This window comes from Macaca nemestrina, chromosome 3 (assembly GCF_043159975.1).
Source record: "Macaca nemestrina isolate mMacNem1 chromosome 3, mMacNem.hap1, whole genome shotgun sequence".
Classification (NCBI taxonomy): Eukaryota; Metazoa; Chordata; class Mammalia; order Primates; family Cercopithecidae; genus Macaca; species Macaca nemestrina.
The window spans coordinates 134457342-134480520 of record NC_092127.1 but is presented as its reverse complement, the minus strand read 5'-3'; the positions used below and the strand labels follow the sequence as shown (position 1 = coordinate 134480520).

The 23179-nt window shown below is 36.4% G+C and overlaps 1 protein-coding gene across 1 annotated transcript in view; it reads left to right on the top strand.

The window, feature by feature from the left end:
* LOC105477319 (GC vitamin D binding protein) overlaps positions 1–23179 on the top strand; it is a 44234-nt gene that overhangs the window by 5107 nt on the left and 15948 nt on the right. The window contains exons 2-7 of the mRNA XM_011733783.2: positions 9925–9994; positions 10901–11033; positions 13732–13943; positions 15430–15562; positions 15864–15958; positions 22173–22302. Of these exons, the coding sequence (XP_011732085.2) occupies positions 9925–9994; positions 10901–11033; positions 13732–13943; positions 15430–15562; positions 15864–15958; positions 22173–22302 (773 nt within the window). The remainder of the gene's footprint in view (positions 1–9924; positions 9995–10900; positions 11034–13731; positions 13944–15429; positions 15563–15863; positions 15959–22172; positions 22303–23179) is intronic.

The following is a 23179-nucleotide window of genomic DNA, read 5'->3' as shown; positions in this document are numbered from 1 at the left end:
ACTTAGATTTATTTTTTCTTCTTAGCACCTAGTACCTTACCTTATCACTGGTTGTTCATTTGCTTATCGTAACAAATGTAGAATGTAAGTTTTGTGAAATTAAGAACTTTTGTTATTTCCTGTAATTCCCAGTTATAGAACACTACTTGGCATTTAGTAGGTGTTCAATAAATTTTTGTGTAATATTACAAAATTGGGACTTTGTGTACTTATGTCTACCATCAGACTCAAGTTCCTTAAAGATTGGTGACTTTAGAGTTTTCTTTCATATGATGCCATGTTCCCAGTAGGTAACTGATGTGTCAGTGTACGTTTGTGTGTGTGTGTGTGTGTAGATAGCTATGTACATATATATATATAACACTCATGTGTATAACAATGACCACAAACTAACTGGATTTAGCTAATAATAATAATAATAACTGGCAGCAATATTCTGTTTCCTGAGGATACGATCATCTTCATTTTACAAATGAAAAAACTGAGGAAGAACAGAGAAGATAAGCAACTTGCCAGTGGTATCACTATTATCCAGGGAAGAAGGAATTCAAATCCAGGTGGTCTGTATCCAAAGTCTCTATCTTAAATCATGATAAAATACAGACTCCTATGGATGTTTTCTTTCGCCCTCATGGTTTGGGCCAACAAAGTTTATCTAAGTCTGTCTTTAAAGTCTCATTTAACGTGTCAACATTTTAAAACCTGGAGATTCCACATAAAAATCTAGATTTCTAGCTTCTCTGGAAACACAGGAATATGTGGTAATAAGGGTCGAATTTTCACATGGCAATGATGAACTGGAGCTGAATTGCTACTCCTCCTTTTGGACTAAACACTCAGTTCTCACCATTGGGCATTTAATGCTTTCTTCCCTTGGATCAAATGTAACTTGTGTGGTTCCTAGATCCTACAAGCATTTGGACTTGCTAACCTGGGTGTCGTGTTAAAATAGTACCTTGAGGTTTAACACTACCTAAAGAAAATAATATTAACAAATGATTGTATCTTTACATTTAAAATAGGCAAAATAATTAGTTACTAGCCATTTTTATTCTCTGTAAATGAAATCACATATGAATTGTTTAAATGTGTTTACATTTAACCAATTGTGTTTCTCATCCTAGAGAAGTGAAACTTACATAACTTTTTTCTGAAAGCTGATTTAGAAAGATTTATTGGAATATACAAGGAGTGTTACATAGTTACACATGTCCTTCACATTCATATCTGCTGATGCAGCTGAATTCCTGTGTGGGTTACATAAATATGTGTGTGTGTGTATATATAAAGTATGCATATACATATATATACTTTAAGTTCTGGGATACATGTGCAGTTTGTTACATAGGTATACACGTGTCATGGTGGTTTGCTGCACCCATCAGCCTGTCATCTACAGTAGGTATTTTTCCTAATGTTATCCCTCCCCTAACCCCCAACCCCCTGATAGGCTCCACTGTGTGATGTTCCCCTCTCTGTGTCCATGTGTTCTCGTTGTTCAACTCCCACTTATGAGTGAGAATATTTTTATATGGAAATAACTGTGATTTTGTTATATATTAAAAAATACAATAGCAAGAGCACAATCTTAGAATAACACATTTCAGTCTTCAAATTTGACTACACATGAAAGTAAATTTGTTATTTTGATATTTTTCAGTTCTGCTGCAAATGTTAGGTAATAATTGGTTTTAAAATGAGCATACTTTTATTTGACAAACACATACTAGATTTTAAAAAATATAAATAACAAAATACATAGTTGGATTGTTGACTAGGCTAACATTGAAGTGAGTGCTCCTTTTAAGTTTTCTTAGCAAGTATGTCTAAGGAATTATATCCTGTTGACAATTGGAATGTAATATCTAGAATTAATATTCTGTAGAAAACATTGGCATTCCATTTTCCATCTACATGATACTGCAAAGCTCATTATTAATTCCTTTGTTTAAAAGGTTCTCTTTAGCCTTACTAAGACAAATGAAGTGCTATAAAAGCACTTAAAGCAATGTATATCCCAATAGGTAACACAAAATAGTATTGAGTACTTGACAGTAAAATTTCCCATTTAAATTATAGCTCTTACAACTGTCCAATAATAAGCCTTCAGTTTCTCACTGAGATTTAATAAGAAAATTAGAAAATTATATTCCATTCATAAAAAAAATCTTGCTAACACAACACTGTAGCAGACAAGCACTATAAAACTGTTTTGGCCATACTAAAAATTAATATACAAATATCTACTTCTTATAATTTTAAAAAGATAAATTATTAATCTTTAAAATAGAAATTTTCCTATACAAGATAATGCTATTTGTTGGATTTAATATGCATTTAAATGGCTCGGGGGATCTGTTTGACAAAAACATGTGTGATGACAGAGACATAAATAATGATACATGTACAATATATCCTCTCCGTTAGATTGCATAATTTGATTTCAGTTTATAGTTATAACTTCAGTAGTCATTGAGATGTGTATGTTGATAGAAACGGTGAAAGGAAATCACCCATGCACAGTGTTTTCTGGTTTAAAATGTATTTTTTTTTAATTGGCAAATTATAATTACATACGTTTCTGGGGCACAATGGAATAGTTTGATATCTGTATGTAATAGGAAATGATAAAATCATCAATGAACTCCTCTATCATCTCACTGCTTATCATTTTTTGTGAGGCATTTGAAATTTACTCAGGTTATTTTGAAATATAAAATGCATGATTAACTATAGTCACCCTGACGCACAATCGGTCTCAAAACTAACTGAAATTTTGTCTAACTAACTGAAATCTCCTGTCTAACTGAAATTTTGCACTATTTTCCCCGCAGCTCCTCATTCCCTCCCTCCTCTTCTCCCTGCAGTCGCTAGTAACCATCAATTCAGTCTTCTGTGAGTTCAACTTTTTCAGATTCCATGTATAATATAGTGCAGTGTTTTTCTTTCTGTACCTGGCTTATTTTACTTAACATAATGTTCTCCAGGATCATCCATGTTATAACAAATGACAGAATTCCCTTCCTTCTCTTTTTAAGGCTGAATAGTATTCAATTGTGTAAATACATCACATTTTCTTTATCCATTAATCTGTTGATGGACACTTAGGTTGTTTCAGTATCTTTGTAGCTGTGAATAATGCTACAGTATACATGGGAGACCAGACATTCCTTCAACTCATTAATACCCAGACGTGGTATTGCTAAATCCTATGGTAATTCTATTTTTAGTTTCTTGAGAAACATCCATACTGTTTTCCATAATGGCTATACTAATGTATATTTCCACCAACAGTGGAAAAGAGTTCCCTTTTCTCCACATACTTGCCAATGCTTATCTTTCAATCTTTCTGGCAATAGCCATTCTAACAGGTGTGAGGTGATATCTCATTGTGGTTTTAATTTGCATCTCTTTAATGATTCCTGATGTTGAACATTTTTTATGAACCTGTTGGCCATTTGTATGTTTTCTTCTGAGAAATGTATGTTTGGGTTCTTTGCCAATGTTTTAAATGGGTTATTCATTTTCTTGTTATTGAGTTGTTTGAGTTCTTTACATATTTTGTATATTAACCTGTTATCAGACATGTGGTTTGCAAATATTATCTCCTACTCTGTGGGTTGTCTCTTCACTTTGTTAATTTTTCCTTTGCTGTGCAGTAGCCTTTTAGGATGATGCAACCCGATTTGCCTATTTTTGCTTTTGTTGACTGTGATTTCAGGGTCATGTCCAAAAAACTCATTGCCTAGACCAACATCATGAAGTTTTTCCCCTATGTTTTCTTGTATTCATTTAATAGTGTCAGGTCTTATATTTAAGCCTTAAATCCATTTTGAGTTGATGTTTTCTCAAGTTTTAATTGAGATAGATCATATGCAGCTAGCCAGGGAGGCAGAATCACCACCACTTACTGTTTATATCACCTTATCAAAGGAGTGCCATGTGGAACTATGACTGTGCCATCCCTTGATGAATGATACTTTCTTCAGATTTTATAATACTTGCTTAATGAAGTGACTTTTATGGGAATGTCCAGAATTGTGCCAAGCATCCAGGACCTAAAAATTTAGACATGAGCTTTTCCCTCAAAGTACTTTCATGGAAAATAAGGACAATTTTGCTTAAAGGAAATATTAGTATATGCCTCCTTTATAAGATCTATCAGCAAACGTCTAGTGAGTATTACTTCAAGTCTCTGTCGCTACTAAGACCAAAGCGTCTGAGTCTTTCAACCAACCTGCTTACCTTTCTGTTTTCCTGTGCCAAACCCTGCAAACTTTTTTTTTTTTAAGAGAGAAAATGAAGAATAAGAATGACTTCCAGGGCTGATAGTCTGAGATTAAGATTTTAGACAGGCATGAATAATAATGAATCTTTCGATACCATAAAATGAAGAGCACTAAATTTCAATAGAGTAATTATCTAACTCACGGACAAAATGTGCTCAAAAAGTTATATGTTATTTAGAATTTAAAATACAATTTTCATAGAAATAATTTAAATACAGAAATGAAGTTCTTAAAATGATGCATAAAAATAGGTAGTAAACATGGGATGTAAACTGTGATAACCACAAACCTCATAGAATTTTTGTGAGGATTAAAGCAGGTAATATATGTCAAATATTTAAAACCGTACCACCAAATTGTTGGCACTCAAATTTTAATTGTTATCATGATGTTATTATTATGTATTCCTATATTGCTTTAGAACTTAAGTGCTTCAATGTATTCTGAGCTTCCAAGTTAAATTCAGGGGATATCATCTTTATCCATCCCAAAAGTGGAAGAGGGAAACCTCCTCCTCTATCTTTACTCTTACAAAACCAATTATAGATGAGGAGGTAACCAACCCACAAAAGGGAAGAGAGGTGGGATAAGATGCATGGAGAAAAAAAAAAAATACTCACTCTGGGACTTTGGTGAGTGTCACAAAGGACAGGCAACCACCCGAGGTGAACCCAAGGACATTAGTTTGAGTGAGTCTGTGATGCTGCCTCCTATTGCAGTTGCAGTTTCTGAGTAATTAACCCAATGATTATATATCTTTTGCTGTTTTCATTTGTGTTTGAATTTTCAAAGTCTGAACGGATGATCAGTTTGTTCCACTGATATCATACTACGAGGTGCCATTAACTTCTAGATTAGTTTATCTATCAATGTCATGTGGGTCTCTGGGTATAGTATTAAAAGGTTTGAATTTCTTTCCATTGACTCAAGCTCACACTTTTTCATTGGCAATATTTGTAGTGATATAGAAATCTCTTATAACCAGATCAGCTTCCTAAACCAACTCAATAATGTTTACTATTTAAGTAAATTCACTACTGTGAAATCAACAATATCATGCCTGACTAGTTTGAATAAACACTGCAAACCATATTCTTAAAAGGTAAATTTATTTTAAAAAATACTAACAAATATACTGAGCTTTTGTGTCAGTACAGAATAGAAATAAAAATGTCAAAGAAATGAAATTGTGAAAATATAAAATGCCCAACAGAGCTGTTAAAGCCCATGATTCTCCAGAACACAATAGGAAAACAGCAACTTGAGACAGTTCCTAGCATCCTATATGAGCACTTATTTATGTCATTGTTATTTAGGATCCATTTATGTTCCTGGTATACAAATAACTGTTCTAGGGAACCAAATTAGGTTTTAGTGAAAGACTAGTAATAGTGAAGGCATGCAAATACCTACTACAATAAACTTTGTAACAAGACAGTATCTTATTAGCTATCCCCATTGGAACGAAAGTTACACGAGGGCAAGAGTGTGTCTATTTTGGGCTCCACTGTATGTTCAGATTCAATATTGAACCCAATGCCTGGCACAAAGTAAGCCTCACAAAATATCTGTTGCATGTATGAATGAATATTGTCAACTCTGTTGGCAGAGGTAAGGTGCCTGAAGCAGCAGAGATTTCCTGAAAATAAACCACACTGGCTTTCAAAAGTTCAGAATTAAACAAGACTTACCAGAATGTTTCACAATATAGATAAAAAGTGGTACATGCTATCACAAAAGGCAAAAATTCTGTTGGTGAAATTAGTAAACACTTAGTACTGTGGGGGGTCACTTGATGTGAAAGTGATTTCATCAGAGTCACTAAGATTACGGCAATATTTACTAGGGCGGTATCAAAGTCCAAATCACCTTCTTTATAACCAAATGGTACATTTGAAAACAGAGCATATAATTTACAGTTCATTTGCGACAGGATTTAACTGTATGAATTGGAGTGGGCTCAACTGGTTTTACACTAAAAACATTTATTAAACAGTATTCCATGGAATGGGGAATCAATTCGTAGTAATCACATTGCAAATTAACTTTAGTATTTATTTGCTGTATTTGCAAATTGAGACAATGATTAACATACATTGGCTTTCTCTTGTAAGCTAGATATCTTCTCTTTGGACAAATACATTTATAAAATTATTTTATCAGAAGTACATTTTGGGTAGTTCACCTGAAAGATCATGGTGCAACGGCTTCCTCTACAGGTTATTTTTATATTCTAATTCTGAGCTTTCTCAATATCCCTCTTGAGCTTCCTCTGTTGCTTCCTGTTATGCCCAAGGCTGAGTGTTCCAGCAAAAATAGTTTCAAAACCACTTTAAGCCTTAAGCAGTCCACCCAGTTTCCAACTTTTCTCTCATCAGTTTGCATTCTAACTAAAGCAGTATATAATGCCCATGAATTCTAAAGTGCTATGTGCAAACACAAATAGTTAATTCAATTCAAATGATTTAATGAGATAACATGCAATGCCCATTTACACTACCTTCACATGCACACTCACATTCCCATAATATACTAAATGAAACGTTACATTTTTAGTGAAATGAGAAATCGGAATCTGGAAGGTTAGAAACAAAATATTTCTCAAAATGTTCATTGGGGGTACCCCATTTGAATACAGGATTTCACTTTGCATGTTATTGAATGGTCACAAGAGAAGTACTAATAAAAATAACCTCTTCCATTTTGTAGGGTGAATTTAAACAAACTTAGCTCCTACTTATTATAAGGAAAAGAAGTTCTTATTAGAGCTATTTTGTGTGTGTCTTAAAACACAGTAAGCCACGGGAAAAAATATTCCTTATAATCTCTCACTATTTTTAAAAGAGACGAGTTTATAATCCCCAGCAAGTGATCTTATAGATGATGAGGATACATTGTACTAAATTCAGGGATCTTTACAATATATGGTTGTTTAAATCTATTTTGATATTTACAATGATAAAACAAACTCACCTCTTCAAAAGGCTGCTTTCATTTCAGTTATAAAATAGCCACAGTTGGAATAAAGATTGCTTACACTGAACTAAAATCTACTGCCATATAACTGCCAGCCATTTTTCCTAGCTCTGCTTTAGGAGCAAACTAAAACAACTATTGACATCATAAGTACAGTCATCACCACATGAGGACAGTTCCAGCCCCAATTCTTTTTCTCTATGTTCTAGTCTTCAATTCCATAGAATACCATTAATGAATAATGGAAGTTTTCTGCCTTGCTTAACCTTTGGAACGTGTCACAATATCCAACCTTGTAAACTAATCAATACGTTTCAGAAAATGTACTTGATGTGAAGGTCCTCAGACAAAACAGAGGTTTGTTGCAAGTGGCTGTTTTCGTTCCACTGACAATTAGCTTTATCAAACCTACGGCCTTGTCCTGGTTGCCAAAATAACATCAGACTCAGGATTCAGGTATGCGTGTTCTTTTCCACCTTCCAGGTGTTTTTGAGGGTGATTGAGTAAGTCTCTTGTTAAAAAGTGCTACTGAAGAATATCTTTTTCTCACAATTATCAAATCTGACTTTTCTCACCTCAAAAATATTTTGGGGGACATCCATCCAAAAAAATACATGCTGCAACTGCTTCCTTTACAGGCAATGTGACATTAAACAGGTGACATTAATTTGATGAGTCCTAAAGAGAATCTTAAAAAAAAAAATTCAACCCTTTCAAGTCTGTATACAATCACCACCACCTCTGCTGCAAGCCATCAGATAGAAATTTCCACCCAGGCATATGTTTACACAGTCTTCCATAGAATTGTGACTGTTAGAGAGGAGAGGACATCTTTGGGATTAATGCCTGACAGCAGTTACCATCATGTCACCTGAGATAACTTTCCCAACATTTAAAGTGAGAAGGACAAACCACTAAAAGTTACAGCCACTTAAAACAGAGAGTAGGCCATTTATATACTTCCTACATTTTTCCGGAAGATATAACATCACAGGAGGGAAATTTCCTGGGCTTATTTGCATAAATGATGAGTCAGGTTAGGAGAACACTGACTGATGTGTTCTCACATACGTGATGGACATGCTGAATGAGAAGGTCTCATGATTAGTAAAGAACTCATCTCCCTCTGCAGTAACTAGCTCTTTCCTGCAGCGTGAATGAACTCAAGAGCAGGTCCTGTGATTTTTCTGTTCCCTCTCAAATACCAATGTCATTTCATCTTGAGAGTGCCTAGTTGTATTTAATAGTCAAAAATGTTTTAATTCATTGAAAGTTGAAGCTACTCCCCCATTCAGGACTGTTTCTGTCCTGTTGCCTGTGGTGGGAAAGGGGGACACAGATACCTGCCTCTCGTCTTCTTTGCCTATTCTCTTTTCCTGCTTCCTCCTACTCTCTAGGTTGCTTCTAGCTCCTCCAGGGATAACACAGGAAAGGAGAAGCTAGTAAGAGAGATAGCAGCAGGAAAAACTCAATTCAATGGACAAAAATTTCAGTGGGCAGCATGGTGAGCCAAGGTTGTCTCCTCTGGTTATGAAGGTGTGCAAAGCTACCGTTTTCTCTTACTGTGTTCTTTGGTGAATCTCTCCCTCGTTATTCCTGGAGATCTCGAATATGCAGCTGGCACCTTAAGCCTCTCCTCTGGGCCCCTGGTTTTCAAATTGTCTACCTCCACACAGAGACCCAACTGTTGGCAGTCCACTGCTCTGTAGATAGCACTTTTTTGGGGATGGAGCTGGGACTGGGGGAAATACATTTAAGAAAACTCCTGGCCAGATCACTCTCCTGCTTGAGCTACATCAGGTCTGCAGGTCACACGACAGCTTCCCACCCAGTCCTCTGCCTTGTTCTCAGGCCACTTGGAGGAGCAAGCCCATCGCCCTCTAGATTTCTCCAACCTGAATCAGACACCTGTCCATTACACCCCAAACTCCAAGAGTCCCCTGTCAAGCGCTGAGTGGTGTCTTGAAGCCCTTGTCACTACGTGAAAGTGAAAGGAAACACTCCCCACCATCCCCCAGACTCACCACACTAACTTTGTCCAAAATATTCTTTACCTGATTTCCACCTTGTCCCCAGCTGAATTCCTAGCTTTCCCTTAGACAGCCAGGAGCCGAGTAGCAGAGCACAGGTGGCAGCACTAACTCTCTTGTACCTCTTTTAAAGTCCTGCATTAGTGGCGCCAGCCCCTCACCTTGGAGTGGAGACACTCTCCACTTATTTGTTGTTCTTTTTTTCTTTTCAGGACTTAGGTAAAACTGAGACAATAAAAGAAAGAAGGGAGGAAGCAGGGTGGGAAAGAGGGAGGCAAGGAAAACAATTCTCATTTAGGTATCATTATAAAGATAGGTCCTAACAGTTGCCATATCAATAGCTTCCGACTCACTAGTCGACATGTACCATTTGACTCATCTATGTTCAGTATTAGTTTACTCTCTCCTTTGGTTCTGCTGGTGACTAAAATATAACAGAATGCCATAAAATTGTGGCCCGATGTGACAGAAGAGCTAGAAAGGCCCCCAAAATATGAAATTGCATATTAACATTGAGAAAATGCAACTTTTCACCATAGGCCACGTGGAAGATCACTTTATACAAGTACATGTAACATAATAGTCATCAAAAGGGGAAACATACAAATTTTTCTATTTCTGCCTCCTAGGCCGGGATTATGAAAAGAATAAAGTCTGCAAGGAATTCACCCATCTGGGAAAGGAGGACTTCACATCCTTGTAAGTGTGCAGTAGCCACTCCCTCTCTTGGTGATTTGATCTTGGACAAAACTGAGTGTGAGGTAACTTTGACTCAGCATGGAGGTTAATCCTTAATCCTTGCCAAGAGTAAGAGGACAGAGCCCCAGGCCCAATGTAGGCACAGGAGTCAAGCAAATTAAGGACAGCCAGAGATTCCAGTTGACCTTTTGTTACCACGGTCTAAGAATTTGTCACCAGTAAGTTTATGAATGAGTTCAAAGATAATACGTAAAGCATAGCTTTCTAATTTCAATTAAAATGCAACAGTACATTCCAGGAATCTGGGAAACCAAGGCAATGAGGTGCAGAGCAACTACATTTGGGGAGGCTTAAGAAGGACAACACCAGACTGGTTTGATGGAAGCCCTAAGTTCAATTTCTGCTGCTTTCCAAGATAAATTTGCCTAGAACAAAATCTGCTTTTTAAATTAAACCTCATTTTTTTCAGTAGTCAAATAAAGAAGTAAATGTGTACAATATTTCATTTAAACATTGAACAGGTTTCGTATTTATGTGCCAAAATGCAAAAAAAAAAGTTTCAGTTCTGGCTGGGCACAGTGACTCACGCCTGTAATCCCAGCACTTTGGGAGGCCGAGGAGGGCAGATCACGAGGTCAAGAGATCTAGACCATCCTGGCCAACATGGTGTAACCCTATCTCTACTAAAAATACAAAAATTAGCCAGGTGTGGTGGTGCCCACCTGTAGTCTCAGCTACTCGGGAGGCTGAGGCAGGTGAATCGCTTGAACCCAGGAGGTGGAGATTGCAGTGAGCTGAGATCACACCACTGTACTCCACCCTGGGCAACAGAGCAAGACTCTGTCTCAAAAAAAAAAAAAAAAAAAATTTCAGTTCTAATTGATATATTTTCTTATTTCCCCTCAGGTCACTAGTTCTGTACAGTAGAAAATTTCCCAGTGGCACGTTTGAACAGGTCAGCCAGCTTGTGAAGGAAGTTGTCTCCTTGACCGAAGCCTGCTGTGTGGAAGGGGCTGACCCTGACTGCTATGACACCAGGGTAGGTTTCTGTGGTTGCCCGTCTCTGTGGCAGCCCAGAGAAGTAAGCCAAAATAGGACTTTATACCATGTGTTAAAAAAATTTTAGACAGCAACTCCACTTATTCCTAGTTTTGGGGAAATATGAAGCCTGTTGTCTTTAGAGCCTGGTTTATTCTAACATAAAGAGTCAATATTAGCCATTATTCCTACAAGGTTCAAATGAGAAAACTGGGTCATAGAGTAATTTAGTGATTTATTAAATATACATTGCTAGCAAGAAGCAGTTACAAAATATAAATTCAGATATGACTCTAAAACCTAAGTTTTTATCACCATACATTTGATGTTCTCAAATATCAGCCCATGGATCATTATTCTAAGTGAAGTAACTCAGAAATGAAAACCCAAATAGCGTATGTTGTCACTTATAAGTGGGAGCTAAGCTACGAGTATGCAAAGGCATAAGAAGGACACAATGGACTTTGGGAACTTACAGGGAAGGGTGAAGGGGGCAAGGGATGAAAAACTATACATTGGGTACAGTGTACACTGCTCTGACTATAGGTACACCAAAATCTCAGAAATCACCCCGAAAGAGCTTAGCCATATAACCAAAAACAAAATAGTTTTGTTCCCCCAAAACTATTGAAATTAAATATATATGTGTATACATATTTTTAAATATATTGTTAGATAATTAAATATATGCATATATATATATACATCAGCTCATGAACCTCTTGAAATAATCCTAAAATATTGTGTATAGCTTAAAAACCTGATCATAGCTTTATCCTCTTTTATTATCATGCCAGGACTAGTACCAAGTGCTCCAGAATAATTTAGTGTTGGTTTCACATTTGGGAGGAGGATTCAAAAGTTGCCCTGTATGCACAAAACTAAATTCTAAGTTTCTCCCCTATAGCACTTATGCAAAAGTTAAAAAGCTGAAATGAAAAGGGTTAAATCTAAGGAGTTTCAGCAATTTATTAATGTAGTCATCAGGCCTGATGCAAATGACATTTAGATGCATTTTGATAAAAGTTTTTACAAACAGATTTGTCTCACTGTTCAAGCCTTCAGCAGATATCATACAGAAACAATGCTCCAAAGATCTGATTAGAATAGATTCTACACAATGAATATTCTTACCCATTAATTGCTTTACCTGTCCGTTATTATTTTTTCAGAATTTTATCATCCTTTTCTTCCACCAACAAGTTCATACATATTTTTATTTCAACCTGAGCTTCTGTACCACCTTAAACTACAAAAGCATCAAATCATCAACCATGGTCAACATAACAGAGCACATTTTTATCTTATGTATTTGCTAATGCATATTTGCTAATGTATTTGCTAATACATCCCTTGATCAGAGATATGATCTGTCTCTACAATCCTAGAGTGTAAGAGAACAGATATGACATTGATATTTTTTGCGTGATATATTTCTCGTTCTCCTGCTTGTTCAAAACATTTCTGAAAAGTGTTTTGAAATTTTGTCAACCTTTTTTTACTTGAAAGAAGATAACTTTAAAAAGGCAAAAAGAAGGGTTGCCAGGGAAGTGAATGGAAAGGAAAAAGATGGAATGAAAAGAGAGGATGAAAAGGAGAGAAAGAGTCTAATTTTTAACTTCTCCGAATCTGATGAAAGGATGGTATTGAAGATGGTGAGAAGTTAGTTTACATAAGTAATTTATCACGTTGCCATCCTTCACTGGTAGAAAAGATTTTTCGAAATTTTACCTTAAAAAGATGACTAACTTATAAATTAAGTATAAGAATGTCAAAGTACTGTTTCCCATATAAATCCCAAAGTAATTTTCTCTGTGATGACTACTTCTATTCTTTTTTCCTCTATGGTGATTCTATTTTAGATTTTAATTTCAAATATGAAATTCTTTCCAAAAAGAGCATTTTGATGCTATGATTGCTTTGATGGTGTTTAGTCTGCTCACAGGGATCAGTGTAGCATTGCTGAAGCAGTAAATGCAGGTGCATCAGTGGTTTTCAACCTACACTGCACCTGCACATGAATCTTGGAGCTTTGGGAAAAACAGATTTTCTGGCCCTATTTTTGACCTACTGAAACAGAATTTTTGTGTTGTGCAACCAAAGCATTTTTTATTTTATGCACTCTATGTGTAATTCTGATGCAAAAGCAGGTTCAAGAATCGTTAGGTAAGAGAATGCAAATAATGTAGAAAGTTATGGGAGCCAGCAATGAAGAGTCTGCTCATTTCATAAAGGGAGGGGAGGACAGCTCATTTAATAAACAGAGGGAGGTCCTCCTCACTCTTAATGGGGCATTTGCAGCAGAAAGCAGGTGGGAGATGATGACAGAATCACCAGTGGCGCTTTTTCAAATGACCCTCTCACCCTCAGAGATGTTAATATCCCCATGGAGGAACACTGGGCTAGAGAATACAATTCTAATGCCTCTAATCAGATAAACACTGTCCATTTATTATTCAAAGTTCTATTTTTGTTCTACTCTGAGGAGACATTTATTAACATAAATAAGATCCTATATTTGCCAATAATCGTACAACTTGTCATGTTAAAAAAATCACCTCATGGAGCCCTTGGCATGAATACATAGTTACAAAGAAGGAGGATTTTCTAATTATAGGCTAAGATATTATATTAAATGGAGGTCTAGGAGCCGGGAAATTTACATATATATATGAGTTTCCTTTTTTCTTCTCTTCCAGACCTCAGCACTGTCTGCCAAGTCCTGTGAAAGTAACTCTCCATTCCCTGTTCACCCAGGCACTGCTGAGTGCTGCACCACAGAGGGCCTGGAACGAAAGCTCTGTATGGCTGCTCTGAAGCACCAGCCACAAGAATTCCCTACCTACGTGGAACCCACAAATGATGAAATCTGTGAGGCGTTCAGGAAAGATCCAAAGGAATTTGCTGATAAGTGAGCGCTTTCATCATAAATAGAACTTTAGGGCCTAAAATATCAGACATGACTCTAATCTAACCCCCAACTCTGTGGAAACACCTCTTCTACAGCAATCTGAACAAATTATGGTAACTTGACTGTCATCTAAGGCAGCCCATCTTCCCTTTGGTGTTGAGTTTAGAGAATGCCCTTCTTAGAGATAAAATCAATTTTCCCAAACTCTTATTAACCCTAATCCTATTATCTTAATCAGAATCACTTGAGTCTCCTGTCCACGGGATATATTTTCAAATATTTGACAGCCCCTGTGGTGATTTCCCTGATGCTAAGGATCATTGCGTATGTCACATGATAGAAGCAATTCTATTGCTGTACACATTTTAAATACTTAATGTCCAGTAAAGCATAAAAAATAAACAGCTTCTCTCTTCACTCCTATACATCCCAGAAACAAGTGACATGGACATGTGAATATGACACATCTACTATATCAAGTAAACATGTAACCTGGAAATTTTTATTGTTTAACATGCATAAGGGGCCAGATTATACACTGATTCTTTCTGTTAGTCTTGGAAGATCACAAAAATGAACAAAACTGGGGGAAAATACATTTATTAAAATAAGAAATATATACATATTCAAAAACCAGAAGCAATGTCATTCAAAGTGGTCACAAATTGTAAAAATTAGTAGGCTTGCTCATTCCTGTCAATTTTCAAAGAGGATGTTGCCCAGAATTTCCGAGTCCCTTATAAATCTGAAAGGACATCTATTCTCAGAAATAGAAATTATTTATTCCAACAAATAAGTAATCTATGCATAAAAATTATCTAAAATAATAAACTGAGATCAATAAGGAAAAATAAATCTAGTAATTACACTCATTTTAATTAATTCAATTAGCAGCTTAATTAACAAGCAGCTACCATGGGTGATTCACCTGACTAGACATGAGGTGAATAAAGGGACGAATGGCCCCTCCTTTCACACAAACCACATAGAAATTTGTAAACCTATTTTTAATGAATATACTGATTAATAGTGGCCAGTATTACAACATTTTCTCTAAATTCTTAGTGTTTTTTAGATATTAAAACTATAAATTAACGTAACATATATCTTTTCTCCATCAAAATACTTCCTAAAAAGCAGGTTTTTGGGGCCAAGCATGGTGGCTCACATCTGTAATCCTAGCACTTTGAGAGGCTGAAGTGGGAGGATCACTTGAGCCCAGGAGTTCGAGACCAACCTAGGCCAATTAGTGAGACCTAATTTCTACAAGAAATTTAAAAATTAGATGAGCATGGTGGCATACACCTGTAGTCCCAGCTACTCAGGAAGCTGAAGCAGGAGGATCACTTTGCCCAGGAAGTTGAGTGAGCTATGATTATATCAGTGTACTCCAGCCTGGATGACAGGGCAAGACACGGTCTCAAATAACAAAGTAGATTTTGTTTATTCACAAATTTTTTGACCAATTCTATTTTTTCCTCCACAGATTTATGTGGGAATATTCCACTAATTATGGACAAGCTCCTCTGTCACTTTTAGTCAGTTACACCAAGAATTATCTTTCTATGGTAGGGTCCTGCTGTACCTCTGAAAGCCCAACCGTATGCTTTTTGAAGGAGGTATGTCCCATTTTACTTATTACATGTTTACGTTTTTTTCTTCTAATAGCATTCCTTTTAGATAATGGTAGGAATTGAGATTTTACAATCAGTAAAAGTTTATTAAATGCCTCCCTTGCATCTTCTTAATTGGAAAATAAAAGTAATACCTCTGGAAAAGTAATATCAATAAGTTCCTTTCATTAGTGTTCAGTTTCCTAGTCATTAAAAAATCATGAAATTAATAGTCCCTATTTTTGCCATTTATACGATATTCAATGAATCTTGACCATCTAATGAGATTCTTTCACTTGTTTTCTAGAGACTCCAGCTTAAATATTTATCACTTCTCACCACTCTGTCAAATAGAGTCTGTTCACAATATGCTGCTTATGGGGAGAAGAAATCAAGGCTCAGGTAAAGATTAAGTGCTATTGTCATACTTAGATGTTTGGTTCTGCACTATCTATCCATAATTTTAGGGTTTTTTAAGATGTCTATATTGAAAGATATAACACAGACTTTTCAGCTCCAATAATCTTCAAAAGTCTGGGCAAATTCTTCTTTTCTTTTCTCTATACAGGTTATGAACAATAAGGAAAAAGTTTATGTCATAAAACATGAGATTTGCTTTTAATCAATCTTTTCCATATAGTTAACCACTAGAAAATATTTTTTCAGTGTTTATATCAGCATATGTTACAAACAAAAAAGCAAAAAACAAAAACAAACAAACAAACAAAACCACAACCTTTTTGTTTATTACCTATTATTTGCCTGGCACAATTTATCTTGGAATGAGACATCTGAATTCTTACTTGTTGTATGAAGACTTGTACTACACAGTATATATCTCTTGCCCTTTATTAATTTATTCTCATTAGTTATCTACCATTGTATTAGTCCATTTTCACTCTGCTGATAAAGACATACCTGAAACTGGAGAATTTACAAAAGAAAGAGGTTGAATTGGACTAATAGTTCCACATGGCTGAGGAGGCCTCACAATCATGGTGGAAAGCAAGGAGGAGCAAGTCACATCTTGCGTGGATGGTAGCAGGCAACGAGAGAGCTTGAGCAGAGAAACTCCTGTTTTTAAAACCATCAGATCTCATGAGACTCATTCACTATCATGAGAACAGCGCAGGAAAGGCCTGCCCCAATAAATCAGTCACCTCCCACTGGATTCCTCCCATGACATGTGGAAATTGTGCGAGTCATAATTCAAGATGAGGTTTGTGTGGGGACACAGCCAAACCATATCATCCCACCCCTGTCACCTTCCAAATCTCATGTCCTCACATTTCAAAACTAATCATGCCTTCCCAACAGTCTCCCAAAGTCTTAACTCACTTCGGCATTAACTCAAAAGTCCACAGTACAATGTCTCATCCAAGACATGGCAAGTCCCTTCTGCCTATGAGCCTGTAAAATCAAAAGCAAGCTAGCTGCTTTCTAGATACAATGGGGGTATAGGCACTGGGTAAATGCAGTCATTACAAATGGGAGAAACTGGCCAAAACAAAGGGGCTACAGGCCCCATGGAAGTTCAAAATCCAATGAGGCAGTCAAATCTTAAAGGTCCAGAATGATCTCCTTTGACTCCATGTCTCATATCCAGGTCATGCTGATGCAACAGGTGGATTCCCATGGTCTTGGGAAGCTCCACCTCTGTGACTTTGCAGGAGACAGCCTCCCTCCCAACTGCTTTCAAAGGCTGGCGTTGAGCAGCTGTGGCTTTTCCAGGTGCACAGTGCAAGCTGTCAGTAGATCTACCATTCTTCTGGAGAATGGTGGCCCTCTTCTCACAGATCCACAAGGCAGTGCCCCGGTAGGGACTCTATTTGAAGGCTCCACACCCACATTTCCCTTCTGCACTGCCATAGCAGAAGTTCTTCATGAGAACCCTGCCCCTGCAGCAAACCTCTGCCTGGATATCCAAGTGTTTTCATACATCCTCTGAAATCTAGGCGGAAGTTCCCAAACCCCAGCTGTTGACTTCTGTGTACCCGCAGGTCCAACACCACTTGGAAGCTGCCAAGGCTTGAGGCTTGCACCCTCCGAAGCCATGGCCCGAGCTCTACATTGGCCCCTTTCAGTCATGGCTGGAGCAGCTGGGACACAGGGCACCAAATCCCTAGATTGCACACAACATGGGAACCCTGAGCCTGGTCCACGAAAGCACTTTTTCCTCCTAGGTCTCCAGGCCTGTGATAGGATCAGCTGCTGTGAAGACTTCTGACATGCCTTGAATAGATTTTCCGTATTGTCCTGGGGATTAACATTCAGCTCCTTGTTACTTATGCAAATTTCTGCAGCCAGCTTCAATTTCTCCTCATAAAATGGGCTTTTCTTTTCTATCGCGTTGTCTGTCTGCAAGTTTTCCAAACTTGTATGCTCTGCTTACCTTGTGAAACTGAATGCCTTTAACAGCACTCAAATCACCTCTTGAATGCTTTGCTGCTTGGAAATTTCTTCTGCCAGATACCCTAAATCATTTTCCTCTAGTTCAAAGTTCCACAGATCTCTAGGGCAGGGGCAAAATGTCACCAATCTCTTTGCTAATACATAACAAGAGTCACCTTTGCTCCAGTTCCCAAAAAGTTCCTCATTTCCATCTGAGACCACCTTAGCCTGGACCTTATTGTCCATGTTGCTATTAGCATTTTGGGCAAAGCCATTCAACAAGTCTCTAGGAAGTTTCAAACTTTCCCACATCTTCCTGTCTTCTTTTGAACCCTCCAAACTGTTCCAACCTCTTCCTGTTACCCAGTTCCAAAGTCACTTCCATATTTTCCGCTATCTTTTCAGCAGCACCCCACTCCTGGTACCAATTTACTGTATTAGTCTGTTTTCATGCTGCTGATAAAGATATACCTGAGACTGGGCAATTTACAAAAGAAAGAGATTTAATTACTCACAGTTTCACGTGGCTGGGGAGGCCTCACAATCATGGTGGAAGTCAAGGAGGAGCAAATCATATCTTACATGGATAGTGGCAGCCAAAGAGAGAGTTTGTGCAGAGAAACTCCTGTTTTCAAAACCATCAGATCTTGTGAGACTCATTCACTATCATGAGAACAGCTCAGGAAAGACTGCCCCCATAATTCAATCACCTCCCACAGAGTTTCTCCCACCACATGTGGGAATTGTGGAAGTTACAATTAAAGATGAAATTTGTGTGGGGACACAGTCAAACCATTTCAACCTTATATTTGCAACCTTCACTTTGATTTTTGTATGACTACTGTTAACTCGTATTTTAATTTTGATAGTTTCTGTGTTGCACTTCTCTCATACCTTCTCAAACATCTAGATTTACCAACTTTTTTCCCTCAGTACTTACAGTCTCTTTAACTCCTTCTACTATGCCCTACAAGCTTTTTTCCTCTAATGGTAATCAAAGAACTTCTTGCCAGCAATGCGTAATAAACTTCTGTAATGGGAATAGAAACTACTTTCTTGAGTTCTTTAAATATAAAATTATCTCAGAACTACTTGAATACTCAATGACACTTTCTCTAGTCCTTTCTTTAACTTTCCTTTTACATAGAGATAGTGTGTTTGGCAGGTAGAACAGAGGGAATTTATAATATAAAGCCACCATATATATTACTTAGTCATTAAATGATACTTGTCTTTATGTCTAGAAATGTACTTAAAGGAAATAGCATTTGCTATGAACAGATTTAGCTACGAAATGTTACTACCACATTTTTACATTAGAAAATTAGAGATTTTCTAAATGTTCCAAGTTAATTATGATATATACATATTCTTTTTAAAGGCTACATAATAATCCACTGTATGTGTATACCATATTTTCTTTATTCATCTGTCAATGGACAATTGGATGGCTTTTGCCTCTTGGTTATTACATAATATATTGCTAAAACTATATAATAAAGAAATGTTTAATGAAAACTATAAAACATTGCTAAAAGAAATCTATAAAGAGCCGGGCGTGGTGGCTCATGCCTGTAATCCCAGCACTTTGGGAGGCTGAGGTGGGTGGATCGCAAGGGCAGGAGTTCGAGATCAGCCTGGCCAATGTGGTGAAACCCTGTCTCTACTAAAAATACAAAACTAAGCCAGGCGGGTGGTGGCGCCTGTAGTCCCAGCTACTCAGGAGGCTGAGGCAGGAGAATCACTGGAACCCAAGAGGCAGAGGTTGCAGTGAGCCGAGATCATGCCATTGCACTCTAGCCTGGGCGACAGAGTGAGATTTTGTCTCAAAAAAAATAAGAAAGAAAGAAAGAAAGAAATCTAAAAAGATGGAAATAAATGGAAAGATATCACATGCTTATGGTTTGGAAGACCTAACACTGTTTAAATGAGAGCAATCCAGAGACTCGATGCAATCCCTATCAAAATCTTAATGCCATTTTCTGCAGAAATAGAAGAAAACATCCTAAAATACTCAAGAGTTCCCAAGTAGCCAAAATAATCTTGAAAACAGAACAAACTTGAAGGTCTAACACTTTTGATTTTAAAACATTCTACAAAGCAACAGTAATTAAGACAGTGTGATGCTGGCATGAAGACAGATATATAGGCCAATGGAACAGACTAGAGAGTCCAGAAATAAACTTTTGCATATATGGCCAAATGATTTTCAGCAAGGGTGCCAAGATTACATAATGGGGTTAAAAGATAGTCTCTTCAAAAAATGGTGCTGGGGAAATCACATACCTCCATGCAAAAGAATGAGGTTGGAACTTTATATAATGTACAAAAATTAATTCAAAAATGGATTGAAGACCCAAATGTTAAGACCTAAAACTATAAAACTCCTAGAAGAAAACATAGGAGAAAAGCTTTCAGGATTTTGGATTTGGCAATGATTTCTTGAATATGACACCCAAGTACAGGCAACAAAAGCATAAACAAACAAATAGAACTACAACAAACTTTAAAACTTCTACATATCAAATGACACAATTAACAGGGCAAAAAGGCAACCTACAGAATGGAGAAAATATTTACAAATCATGTATCTGATAAGGGTTTAACATTCGGAATATACAAGAAACTTCTATAACTCAACAACAGAAACCAAGTAACTTAATTAAAATAGGGATAAAAGGCTTGAATAAACAATTATTGAAAGAAAATATACTAATGTCCAATAAACATATGAAAAGATGCTCAACGTCACTAACCTTAAGATACATGCAAATCAAGTCTACTACCATACCACTCTGAACACACCCAATTTCATCTGATCTCAGAAGCTAAATAGGGTCGGGCCTGGTTTGTATAATAATTGGATAGGAGAAATGCAAACCATAACCACAGTGAGGTATCACTTTACACCCATGAGGATAATCACTATCAAAAGAACAGAAATTGGCAAATGTTAGCAAAGATGCATAGAAATTGGAATGCTTGTACACTGTTGGTAGGAATGTAAAATGGTGCAATCATTATGGAAAACAGTATGGAAGTCCCTCAAAACATTAAAAATAGAATTAACATGTAAACCATCAATTCCACTTCTGGGTATATATCTTAAAAATTCAAAGCAGGATCTCAAAGAGATTTGCACTTCCATGTTCACTGCAAAATTATTCACAATAGCCAAGAGGTGGAAGCAACCCATATGTCCATCAACAGATGAATGGATAAAGACAATGTGGCATATACATACAATGGAATATTATGTAGCCTGAAAAAAGAAGAAAATCCTGTCATATGCTACAAGGATGAACCTTGAGGACTTTCATTATGCTAAGTGAAATATGCCAGTCTCAAAAGGATAAATACTCTATAATTCCACTCATATGAAGTATTTAAAGTAATCAAAATCACAAAGACAGAAAATGAAAAGGTGGTTGCCAAGGGACTGGAGGATATTGGAGGGGAAGTGGGAGCAAAGCAAATCAGTGTTTAATGAGTATAGTTTGAGTTTTGCATGAGCAAAATTTCTAGAGATCTGTTGCAAAGCAATGTAAATATACTTAAACACTGAATGTATACCTTAAAAATGGTTAAGATAGTAAATTTAATGTCATTTTCACCTCAATTTTTTAAAAAAATATTTAATCATATTCATGATATATTAGGAATATTAATATAGAAAAAAATACTTAATGATATTCCTTGTATATTAAGTGAAAAAGACAAATATGAGAATAGTATAGCATATCATTCACAAAGAAAATATTTAAAGGTTGCACATCCAAAATATGAACATTTATTAACTCTGTGATATAAAGCTATAGGTCTCTATAGTTTCTAAAAGAATTTATAACACACACTTTTTACAATTCTGTGAGAGGCCAGAACAATACAACCTTGGCCTTATGAATAGAGAGAAAGAGACATTTGTGATTTCTTCATTGATGCTTTGGATCTAACATTTTAAAGACGTGCTTTCACTATGTAGATCTGGCAAGAAGAGAAGCTGCATTTGAGAACTGAAAATTTGAAAATATTCATTAGGGATCTCTTGATCTTGAGTCTGTGGCTTGGGTACATAAGATCTATTGCATGGCAGATGTGCTCCCATGCATCTCTTGAGGTCAAGGAGTTGAAACTGTGATATTATTTCTCCAAAGAGTGTGTTCATCATGAAACCAAGGAAACTGAGAATGTTGATAAGCTAACAAATTTACTTTTAACTGTTTAGCAATCTCATAAAGTTAGCCCAAAAAGTGCCTACTGCTGATCTGGAGCATGTTTTGCCACTAGCTGAAGATGTTACTAACATCCTCTCCAAATGCTGTGAGTCTGCCTCTGAAGATTGTATGGCCAAAGAGGTAAGACAATCTTTATTATCATTATCACCATGTGCCAGGTATTGAGTGCCAAGTACTGAGTTCCAGGTACTCTTCTAAGCTCTGTTTCATATGCATTATCCTAACAGATGCTCACATGTATCCTGTGAAATATAAATAATTCTTAACATCACTGTACAGGTGAAAAAACAGAAGATTAGCAAGGGTCAATAATTTGAGATCACACTACTAGTAAGTGGCAAAGTCCATATGCAAAGATAAGATTATCTGATTCTCAAGACCTTATGCTACTTGCACTGTATGGTATTCATTACCACATATGGTCATTTAAATTTAATTATAATTAAAGTTAAACATATATATTTAAGTTGAATATGATTTAAAATTCAATTCTTCAGTTATACTAACTGCATTTCAAATGGACAATGGTAGGAGCTACTACTGTTTTTATTATACTTTTTATAATTTGATGCCCATCTCAAATTTTTTTTGCCATTTTTCATTTTCATAATCCTTTAAAATGATTTCAATTTGAACAATTGCTTTAGCTGAAGGTCAGTCTCCAAGGTCTTGTCAATCTCTGTAGTAATAGATACATTGTGTCACCTTGTCTTTTTCCATTAAAAATGCATGTCTGTGTTAATAGATGTTTTTCTATAAGGATTTATAATGGCTAAATAGGATTCTGTTGCCTATGTCCATGTCGTGTATTACATCTATCTACCCAGACACACCATATTTTTATTTTACTAATCCTCTATTGTATTTAGGTTGTGTTGATTTTTTTAAACATTTTAATAAAATGCAATGTTGCACTTAATAGCCTTATAGTTGTCCTTTTATCCATAATTATTTTCTTTTTTTTTTTTTTTTTTTTTTTTTTTTTGAGGCGGAGTCT